Genomic DNA, 12,115 nt, shown 5'->3' on the forward strand with positions numbered 1-12,115 from the left:
AATTGTACATATAACACTTATTATCCAAAATAGTATAGCTATGTGCTAACAATCCTAATATATTTACTAATAAAATGAAATTATAGAATAATAAATCAGTAAGGAATTAAAAGCATTGTCCAAACCTACCTCACTTTATCTCTTTCATTAAACATAATATGTTTAATATTAATTAATTAAAATTAATAACAAAAATAAAATTAATGTTTATTATTAATGTCATATTATTATATATACTGGTTCTAGTCCACGGACTGAATAATTTTTAAAGAGAAGAAATTTATTTTTTGGAGTTCTGGAGGCTGAGAAGTATAGGACCCTTATGTGGTGTCATAACATGGCAGAAAACATCACGTGGTGAGAGAGAGAGAGAGTGAGAAAGAGCAAAATTTGCTTTTATAACAAACCCATTTTTCTGATAACACATTTCTTCAAGTGTGTGCAGAACTGTCATGACCCAATCACCTTTTAAAAATATCACCTTTCAACATTGTTGTGTTTGGGAGTAAGTTTCCAAACGTGAACTTTGGGAGACAGGTTCAAACTGTAGCAGTACTATTTTCTAGAAGAAGTAGCCATAAGCAGAGTTTCCTTTGATGGGTTAGAAATACCACCCTTCTTCCTCGTCAGTTGAGGAGATTGACTCCAGGGAGGCCAAGAAGGCTATGGTTCAGGGGCACAGTGATATTGAGGGGATAGCAGCAAAGCAAAAACGCTCCAGAGGTGTTCAAAGCAAATTCAGTGGAGTCTGCATTAGTGTCAAGTCTTTAAATATATGTCAAGGATAAAAACTACTTGAACAGATTAAAGGGCTTGAACAGATTAAGGGAACAGAAAAGGGACAATATCCAAGATTTACATAGGACTGAGACTGTTGTTCCCAACAGCCAGATTGGAAAAATCTCTTAACAGGACATACTTTGACGGTGCCTAACTCTAAAGAATGAATTAAAATGAGAACAAATCAGTGTTCATCTATGAGTAGTCAATGATAAAGGAAAATCTGCTGTGAGTTGTTTGAAAAAATGATCTTCCCTGAGAGTGGAGGAAAGTGCCCTTCTGTCCTATATCCCTTCTTTCCTTGGATACAATGAGGGCCTGATAACTAAAGACACAGAAATTTATTCAGCAACCATGAGGCAAGCAGGTTGAGGATGGAACTCAGGATTTTAAGAGTAGCAAGTGAGAGGGTAACATTTTCTAACCACCAAACGGGCACCTGACAAAGCACCCAGAAGGTCTGCCTTTGCCATGAGCAAAGTTGACCCTTCGCTAAGGACTGTATGGATCCCATCTAATGAGCTTAAAAGGAAGCAGAAAAAGACTATGTTTCCAAATAATTGTGTTTCAAAATAAAATTTAAGAATATTTAAGAGTAGAAAAACATCCATCATCCAACAAGGTAAAAGAAGCAATGTCTGACATCCAATTAAATATTACCAGCTTTGCAAAGATGTAGGAAAGAAAATACAAATCAAGATGATGATGTATGTGGTTGTGGGAGGGCTGGTGAGGCCGTCTACCACTTCTACAAGAACTCTTCACTTCCAAAAGAAGTGAAGGGGCATATAATCTACAGAGTATTTTAAGTACAATAATACAAAGATGAAACATTGTTACTGTTTATTAGTAGGAAGAGTCAGCTATTCTAAACAAAGGCAATGAACAAATATTCCTTTCCTTCAGGGTCATCTATCACACCAGTCCCACTCTCCTGGTATGTCACTGGACCACTCTCTAGAATCTGTTGTTTTGTAGATATGAAATTTTAATTATTTTTATCTTTAATTACCTTCTAATATGGACTCTTTTTAACAGTAATTTAAAGTTTATTCCAACTATAATGCAAGTTATTCTGACTTTAAGGGAGTATCACATGGCATACTTCTGAGTCCATTCCTGAGATAGTCTGTTGTACTTTGTTTTATAGATCCTGCACTAGGGGGTCGTCTGGGTTTGGATCACATAGCAGTGAACAAATGGATAAAAGAACTTTAGAAATAGTTGAAGCAGACCATTGTGATTTTAAAATATCGAGACAAATGCTGCCATTACTGTTAATATTTGGATGATAAATTCTTGTTGTAAATGCAACCTTAGGTGGTTTGATGGGTTAGTCTGTAGGAAAATGAATTGTCAAAAAGAATACACCACCTTGGTATGGGCTGTCATTAGGTCTCATAATTGTGGCTTGACAGTGAAACATATCATCCACAACTGGACCTGCAGTACATTGTGCTGGAGGGTCACAGGCCAAATCACTAAATTCCTTATTAATCCATTTCAGTGCCATAGTCTGTGCTTTTTGCCTGGCTCCTTTCTATCTCGGTGTGCTCAAGTGTCCGGCCAATGCTGTAGATTATTCGGGTATGGGAAAAGGATTGTTTCTTCTTCTCACACAGGCTCTGCCAGACACAGGTGCTTGATGTTTAGGAGGTTCAGGAGAACCTTGTAGCTGGCTAACCCTAATATAACCTCTTAATGAAGGATGTGTTAAATAATAGGTACCCAGTAATTATTTGTTGAATGGAGGAAAGTTTGACTTTCTCCTGTGCTTTCATATGAAGAAAACTCAATGATTTAAAATTTTTAAATCCAGAAATTTGTGATATCAAGCATAGACTAATACTTAATTAAAAATTGAAAACCTCAGTACTCAACTGACTATGTATGTCTTTTTCATTAATAAGATACCAATACCAGGCAGTACTATATAAAGACTTAAATGATACAAAATGAAGAACACTGTTGGTAAGGCAGGTTCATAGAAAAAATGTGCTGGACTGATACAAAATTGTGAAATAATTTCATAACAATTGAGGAAGACTAACTTAATATAAACATAATTTTCCATTTCAATGACCTTGAATATAGAAGTTACTGCTATTGGATATCTGTGAGCATAACAAGAAATAAGAAAACCATGCACAATATTATCTGTATCATTTTAAATTTATTTGTTGGCTATATTTGCATGCCATTTTATATTAAAAATTTCAAGAAAACAACATACATATAATATTAAAATATAACTGCTCAATTTCTTTAAGTTAATGATCAAACTATAGAAATACTTTTTAATAATTAATTTATAACTTTTGGGCTTAAATATTACATTTTACATAATTGCAAAAATAATTTCATCCCAAGGTTAAAACTGAATGGTTCAGTGGGAAGGGAGATGAGAAGATTTGGATTCTAGTTTGGTTGTATGACTTTGAGCGCATAAATTACCATTGCTGAACATTAATTTTCTACTCTGTAAAAGAGATAATAGAAGTTTCAATGAAGATGTTGTATATGAGAGACGTTTGTAAGAGTAGTATTTAAAATGAGTAACATTAGATCTATGTATACATTAGAACATATGTGATAAAATAGAAATGTTTGTTCAATGATATCTGACTTAGAATTCAGCATTATATTTTATGGTAGACATAAATTTCAGGGACACCAAAGTGCATTTAAAGAACAAACATTTATATCTGAAATTGAGGTACTCACTGAAAAAGATAAAAACCAAACAAAAATGGTTGTTAACAACTATGGCACAACAGTAAGTAATCAACTCTTGTCATTGCTTAACTAGAAAACATAATCTTCTAAATATGATCTCAAAAACCTCAGCAACACATAGTACCATTGTAATTACAGTAAATGTATACATTGCAATGAGAAAAATGGTCTTTTCAAAGTGTTCTGGAACCATACATTTTATCATAGTCATTTTTTTCCCAAGAGATCCAGCATCACACAAGTAAAGAGGTTTTACTTGGTAACCAAAAAGGTGGATCTGAAGCCAAAATGCTATCACTTCTAGACTAACTCTTAATAAAACTGAAAAGATGTAAATCACAGTGTAGATGGGCTTTTGAAGAATACACTCTTGATTGATGCTTTTGCATGCAGCATAAAGATGGAAAATAGCACCAGGAACCAGGACAATCACTAGTTGTAATGCCCAGAACACCTAAGGTGTGTCAGAAATAGCTTAGTCAAACCATTTAATGAACATGTAAACAAAATATTCTAAAAATTGGCTGACCCAATGAAAGTTACCTTAAAAATCCCAAGTTTCATAAAGGTCTTATAAAAAATAAAGTAATACAATGAACATAGTAAAGTTTAAAATGCTTCATGCAATTACCAAGATGTTTAAAGTTTTTAAACATATGGTAGTTGTGAAAACTTAGTCATATTTTAGTAGCATTGCCTATAAATTGCTGAGAATGATGAATTAATTTTAGTAGTTACTTAATTTCTATACTGTAAATACAAGTCTGGAATATGATTATAATATCAATATATAATGGAATTCTAAAATTGGAAGAAACTCTTGACCAACTCAAATTCAGTTTTTCCAAAATATACAGCAAATTAAAGAAAAATCAATATAATCACGCCTGTTGGAGTACTTCTCTTTATGACATTATTTTACATTAAAAAGAAAAGATTGTCTCTGTTGTAGAGTCAAAATGTACGTGCACACTTACTTGTGGAGTGATTGGCCTGAACTGATTGTAACAGAAGAGATTTCTCTCTCTTTTGTCTGGATCACAGCTGAAGTGCAAAGCCTCATTCCCATAAACCGCAAAGCCCAACACTCCAAGGAAGAACATTCGGATAGATCCGAAGAAAAGGGTGTGGTTTTAGGAGGAAAATAAAATCAGTTAAAACCAAATATCTTTTAAAAAGAACTTAAACGATGTTTTCATGGTCACATTTAAAAATTTTAAGATTCAAAAAGTTTTGGAGCAACATAGATAGAGCCTTAGAGATTACCAGATTATCAAATCAAATATAAATTCTGCATAATGAGATTTTTCATATATTTTCTCTCTTAAACTATGAATGCAACAGTCAAATAAGGACATATTGCCAATCAAATGCGTTATTTTGGAAATATTTCAACAGCTTTGAATTCAATTAGTTTTTTCTTCCCCTGTAATTCTTGAAATGAAGACATGAGAATCTTTTATTATTCTAATACCTCTTTTGAAAAATTAAATTACAAATCCCATATTAAACTTAGCACACCCACTATCTTAACAGCCAAATAATGTTTAATTGTCACAGACTTTTCTAATTTTTGAATTGAGTGAACTGCTTTAAAACGTCAAGATCCAAAAGTACTTCCTAAATTATTTATAGCTTTACATTTAGAATATTTAGAAGAATTCAGTTGTTATTTATATTACTCACCACAATTCTAAAGGAATTTATTTAGCACTCATACAAACCAGGTGAAGATACACAGGCAAAAATGCATGAAATTTTTTTGAATAGTACTTACACATCCTTCATAGAAGTTTTTGATGTAATTTAGAGACATGTTTCAGGAGATGCTATCCTGGCATCCCGGTTAATTCTTGATCCACATTGCCAGTGAGCATTTGCCAGAATCAAACTCTTATAGTCTCTCATGACTTTTACAGCAGAAAACACTTATCACTGCAAATTTCTCTCCCCCCCTCCTTCTTTTCTGTCTTTTTTTCAAAGATCTCTGGGGCCCTGGTCAACTTTCCTATCTCCCTCCCCAACAAAACAAAAACAAAGAAACAAAAGCAGAGGGCACGTGGTCAATCTAATAATCCCTTGACTTGCAGGATCAGCAGAGCCAGCCAGCCAGCCAGGAGTGCCCAGCATAGCAAGAGGCCATCAGACAGAGGCGCAAAGCACTGGATGCCTCTGCAATCACCTGAAAATCGCCTAGATGCAAATTAATACACTCTAGCTTAGACTTCCATTAGGTGTGTCCCAAAAGATAATTAGCATTCTTGTTTACTTTCATGCAATATAACTAATTTCCAGGAAGTCTAAGAAATTGTAACACAGGCTATGATAACTATTACATCACTGAATATTATTGATGTAGTATTATATTTGTCTTTTTTGCAAAATACTTGCTGCAAAGATGGAACGAATGCAATTAGGTTTCTCTTCTAAAGATACATACAGTAGACTTGTAACCGAGGTAAGGCCAGTGTCTAGTATAAACTGAGAACAACCCCTCTTTTTCTTTTGGTCATTCAGTAGAATCATTCATTATCTGTTAAGACCTTGTTGTAGGTGCTGAGGAGCATCATGGATCAAGAGAAAGTAATTATTTCTGTTATATCTGCTTGCTCTTGTCCATTCATCTATAAAGTGGATTACATCTTCTTTCCTTACCCACCTTTCTCATTTCTATTTTTCTTGTGATATGCTGAAGACTATAACTCCAGAAAACTTCATTGCCCTCTTCCAGCAGTGGAGAAATGACTGCACAATATGTGTAATTGTAACCAATGAGAAAAGCAGTAGTGTTGTTAAGTAAGAGTAATGTGCTGGATAGGATAAAAATTAAAATGAGCAACTTAATCATCTCTCAGATGGATAAAAGAAATTGGTGTATATTCTCATCCTTTTAGAATCAGAACTCCAGACTGCTCCTTATTAGGGCTGATCCAAGTTAGCAACGAGACAAAAAGGAATAAAGTATACCAGGACCAAAATATCCCCTTTATTGTGCATAAAGATTAGGTAGATGAGGAATATGATTTGTATGTTTATGAAGCTGGGATTCACAGATATATTGTTGTGTCCTGGTCAATGCTGTGTCATGACTGTCATTCTGCATGGAATGCCTGCCTGCCTCTATAAGAAACATGGCCTGAGAAAAACAAAGTAGAACTACTGATCTTTGTGGGCAACTTTCTCACCAAGAGGAAGTTTGAAGGTGCTAGGTAGTAAATTATGTTCAATCTTACCTTCCAAAGGTACCAAAGAGATACCTGCTATCATGAGACTGGCCTCACATGTATGACAATTGGTAGGGCTGTTTATTAAGTGACACCTGGGCCTCCTTCTGTGCTAATAGCATGGGTTTCCAAAAACAGCACAAGAGGGCAATCCTTAATGTGGGAGCATTGCTTATGCCTCTGCTGGGTTCATGTTTGCTTATGTTACATTAGGCAAAAAAAATTACAGTATCAACCCAGATTTGAGAAATAGCTTCTACACTTTCATGGATCTGCAGTCACATGGCAAAAATGTGGATGCAAAAAATTGGGGAAATGTGTGGCCAATTTTGTATTCTATCACATTTATTGCCTCACAGATATTCATATTCTACATGATTTCACCATTATGCCAGATGCCGAAACTCTCATTTAATTATAGCATTAAAGTTAGAGTCTATGGTTATGCAATTCGTATTATGTCTGGATATGGCTCATATGTGACTCCTCTTGATCCAGAATCTGGAGATACAAAATAAAATGTTGTTCACTCAACATCAACATACAATGGTAATACAGGAGTAGGATGACTACAATAGACACTTCTACTCCCAAAGTGGAAGAGCAGGAGAGATACAATTGTTGCTACTCTGCAACAGTTCTGAAATCTCACAGGGAACAGTCTTGCCAATTGTCCCTACTTTGGAGACAGGGAATGTTCCATGATTAAGGCATTGTACTATTTCTGGAAAGCAAGATCCTCAGTAGTTTCTGAATCCATTGCTGTCAGTAGCTTATAACTTTTCAGTGGTCTGTAGCTCTATACTCTGTGTTCCTAGCTGAAAGCCTCTTCTGTTTCTTATTTTGAAAAAGAATGGTTGTATTAATGGGGAATAGCTTCCTTAGACTACTTCCTGTTAGGAAAAAGGTTTTTTTTTTTTTTTAATAATTTGAACAATATCTGGGTCTTTTAATCCATACTAATTTTTTTTCTGGTACAACATTCTTAATCACATTTTTGCTTTTCCATGTATCAAATTTAAGATACTTAGTTTGAAACAACACCATGCAATTATTTTAAAGACATAATTTTCTCTCTACATGCATATTCACTGCTATTTTGGGGTTAGGCTTTCTCTGAAACTATACTTTTACAATTAGAAATATTTTGTCTAATTGAGATGGTCATTAGTTATACCTTAAATGTTTGAGAAATCGTATCAAAGGACATCATAGCCACACCATTAATTTGATTTTTATACTAAGACCATTTCTTTTTTTTTTTTTTTCATTTTTCTTTTATTAGTCATATGTGCATACAAGGCTTGGTTCATTTCTCCCCCCTGCCCCCACCCCCTCCCTTACCACCCCCTCCACCCCCTCCCCTAAGACCATTTCTTACATCAGAATTTTTTACTGACTAGCAATGAGAAAAAAATTTCCATGTGGCGAGTACTGACTCCTCTATATTTTTCTCAAATTTTGCTGACAAACTCACCTCTGGGTTTCTAGACAAGGTAATCTACATTAATAACTAGGACCCTGGAACATGGGAAAACAAAGGAGGATCAGGTGTAACTTCTTATTTTCTCCTGTGAAAGGCCCAGTAGATTATTGGAGCATGCAGCAACTGGATGGTTCTTCATAGCTTGACCTCATCCCTACTTCCTGGTCAGATCTCATTGTGAAGAGGAAAGGCCCAACCAAGAACAATAAATACCGATGTAGAACTTGGGAAACATAAAGGATTCCACATAAATTAGTGGCATCAGTGTGACTAGGAAGAACATACAACAACTAACATCATGGACTCCATAATTACAGATTTGAGATCTTAAGCAAATTATTTATTACCTCAGTTTTTTTAAGTGGGATGGTCATTGTATGTGGATTATCAAAGAATTTTGAGAACATTTCTCCTGTCCTCAATGAAAGCGTAAACCACATGTTTTCAATTAATTTTTTCCTTTTTAATGATCCTTTTTAAGCAGATAAGAATATTCAGTGCAAAGAGCATTTGTGTAGGTCAGAGTAAATGTGTTTTAGAGATGGATGAGTAGCATATCTACTCATTTCTACTTTCAATGTCTCTCCTCTCTCCTCCTGTCTCTGTTTAATGTTGTTGGAAACAAGGTGTCACTACTATTAGAGTCTATTAAGATACCAGGATATTCACTTCTGCTCACCAAAGACCAGTGGGATTAAACCACTGCCCGGCTTTGTATAAATTTAACTATTCAACTTTACCTTTGTTTCCCATCCTAAATGAACAGGATAACTACATAAGTTTCCTGAGTAAATGGACTAAAATTTGAGGGAACAATACTAGCCTACTTGCTCAAACTTGCTTAAAAATTTCCTTTCAGATATAGGAATGAAAGTAACTTCAGATCTACTATTAGTATAAAAATTGCTCACATTTAGAGAGTACTATGATATGCCAGCATGAATCTAAGTTCAAGAAGTCACATATGATCTGTTCACAGATATTTTTGGTATCATAAAATTTCTGACTGAGATGAGAAAACATTTAAGTCTTGTGTGGTAGAACCCAGATAAGAATAAGCCTCTAATTTAATGCAAAATCCAAGGTAGTTTTGAAAGAAATAACAATGTATAAAGGCATTATACATTATAACTGACATGTGAACATCAATCAGTAAATATTATATATCATTACTACTTACCAACTACTCTAAATTAGTACTTTAAAGCAGGTTACCAAACATTTAAAATTAGTACCAATCCTTCTCAAAGTCTTCTAAAAAATGCAAAATGAGGGAATACTTCCAAACACATTCTATAGACCAGCATCACTCTGATATCAAAGCTATATATGACAGCACAAAAAACTATAGATCAATATCCCTAATCCACATAGATGCAAAAATCTTCAGTTGCATACTAATAATTGAATTCTGTAGCACATTAAAAGGATCCTATACCAGGACCAAGCAGGATTTATCTGTGATGCAGATTCTTCAACATATGCAAATCAATCAATGATACACCCTATTAACAGAATGAATGATAAAAAACACATGATCATTTAAAGAGATGCAGAGGAATATTTGACAAAACTGAACAATTAATGATGAAAACTCTCAGCAAAATAAGTATAGAAGGAGTTTTCTCAACACAATATAAACCATATGTGAAAAACCATCAGTTAACATCATTCTCAATAGGAAAAAATGAAAAGTTTCCTTCTAAGATCAGATACAAGGCCAGAATTCCTCTCCCCACTTTTATCCAATTAATACTGGAAGTCTTAACTATAGCAATCAGGAAAAAATCCAAATCAGACAGAAAAAGTAAAATTGTCTTTGCAGATAACATGATCATGCAAGTATAAAACAGTTAAGACTCAACAAAAACAAACATGTTAGAACAAATAAATTTAGTAAAGGAAAAGAATACAAAAATCAATATACAAAGATCAGTGACCTTTCTGTGTACAAATAATGAGGTATCTTTAAAAGAAATTAGTAAAATTATCCCATCTAAAACAGCAACAAAGAGGTAAAATATGTAGTAATAAACTCATCCAAAGAGACGGAAGACTTGTAAACTGAAAATTATAAATTATTAACTAAGGAAGTTAAATAAGATACATATAAATACAAGACATTCATATTGATGGGTTGGTAAAATTAACAATGCTAAGATGACTATACACTCAGATCTACAGATTCAGTGTGATCTCTGTCAAAATTTCAATGGCATTCTTTATAAAAATTAGAACAAAGTCTGAATTTCATATAGAATTACCAAAGACCTTAAACTGTCAATGCAGTGTTGAGAAAAGACAATGATAAAGGCATCACATTTCTTTGTTTCAAAATATGATCAAAGTGACAGTCCAAAAACACTATGGTATTGGCATAAAAACAGACATGTAAACCAATGGAACAGAACAGAGAGCCCAGAAATAAATTTATACAACCTCTTCAACATGTCAAGAAAACACAACAGGGAAACAAAATTATCTTTATCAAATGGGAAAACTGAATTATCCACATATGGAAGAATGACATCAGATCAATGTTCAAGTCACCTCAAAATGGACTAAGAACTTAAAAGTAAAATCTTGGGACCACCAGTTTCCAGGTCTCCCTGCATTCATGGAAATGCAGTCTTTCTCTTCTCTACAAATAAAGTCTTTCTGACCTCTATTTTTTTTTAGAGAAAAATATGAAATTTTATTAAATTCATATTTAATATATAAACAAATAGACCTATGTTATATAGCCACGAATATATACAATTTCACTACAAAACCAAATTATTTCATCTACCTTTACAGTATTTATTTTATTTTTTTATCCGTAAATTTTTGAGGCAGGTTATTGCCATCTAGCTCAGGGTATTCTGGAACTAACAATGTAGTACAACATGGATTTTAAAGAAGTAAGAATGGCATTCCCAGAATGTTCTTTTAAAAGAACTGTTAATAAGCCATAAATTTTGCATTTAATGTGTTACTTTGGGTTATAAAATTAAGCTTTTCAATTTTTTAACATAGTGTATATTGATATTATTAATTTATGTGTTTATATGTGTATGCATTACAAGTTTTTAAATTGGCTTTCTGATTTATTGATCAATCTGCCCTGGACTTGGTTTAATACAGGACAATCTTCTGAATCTACCCAATCCAGAGCCATCAAGGCGCTCAAAACCTCTGGGTTTAAAATGCTTAAGAAATAATTATATGTCATGGGCACTCCATGGCTCTTGTATGATCCTATAATAAACTGCCCTTGCATCAGTCCAGTCCTTAGATGACACCAGATGGAATAATCAAAATAAAATAATGAAAATCAGTTCCATAAGTCATCACACTGTAGAGAAAGGTTTTTGCTTCATTTTGGAAGGGGAGAATAGGATAAAATCAGCACCATAAATGTTATAATTATGCTTATAAATACTATATTTAGAAGGAGTGGAACACCTTGGTTGCACTAACATACCTAAGCACCAGGACTGATGTTATATTTTCTTTTTTGTTCTTAAAGTAATTGTCATAGGGACCTTAACATAGAAATTTTATAAAATAAAGTTTCTTCCCTATAAATTAATGGATATGTCTTGACTCAGTGGATTTTTAATTCATCTATCAATGGATCTGTGGTTTATAAAGGAGAGATTTATTGCTCCCAGGAGTAAAATCTGATGTATAAATGTCAGAAGAAAACCTACAGAAGAGGATTCTCCTCTGGGCATGAGATTTTGGAAATGATACTAAATTCCTAGAAACTAAAGCAAAAAAACCCAAGTTGTATTGTATCAAAATAAAAAGCTCTGTACATCAAAGGAACCAATCAACACAACAAAAATGGAACCTACAGAATGGGACAATGTATTTGTAAATTGTGTATATGACAAAGCTTTAA

The 12,115-nt window shown here is 33.6% G+C and overlaps 2 protein-coding genes across 2 annotated transcripts; both read right to left on the bottom strand.

Moving 5' to 3' along the window:
* Positions 1-1,924: 1,924 nt before the first annotated feature.
* LOC109700780 (ubiquitin-conjugating enzyme E2 D3-like) lies at positions 1,925-2,293 on the bottom strand. Its single transcript, XM_074064962.1, has 2 exons — positions 2,150-2,293; positions 1,925-2,095 (listed from the first exon to the last, which is right to left on the bottom strand). Exons 1-2 carry the CDS (start codon positions 2,291-2,293, stop codon positions 1,925-1,927), a joined length of 315 nt encoding a protein of 104 aa, XP_073921063.1.
* Positions 2,294-3,574: 1,281 nt separating this feature from the next.
* On the bottom strand, positions 3,575-5,332 carry Gje1 (gap junction protein epsilon 1). Its single transcript, XM_020186088.2, has 3 exons — positions 5,270-5,332; positions 4,494-4,646; positions 3,575-3,970 (listed from the first exon to the last, which is right to left on the bottom strand). Exons 1-3 carry the CDS (start codon positions 5,330-5,332, stop codon positions 3,575-3,577), a joined length of 612 nt encoding a protein of 203 aa, XP_020041677.1.
* Between the last annotated feature and the right edge of the window lie 6,783 nt (positions 5,333-12,115).

This window comes from Castor canadensis, chromosome 1 (genome assembly GCF_047511655.1).
Source record: "Castor canadensis chromosome 1, mCasCan1.hap1v2, whole genome shotgun sequence".
NCBI lineage: Eukaryota > Metazoa > Chordata > Mammalia > Rodentia > Castoridae > Castor > Castor canadensis.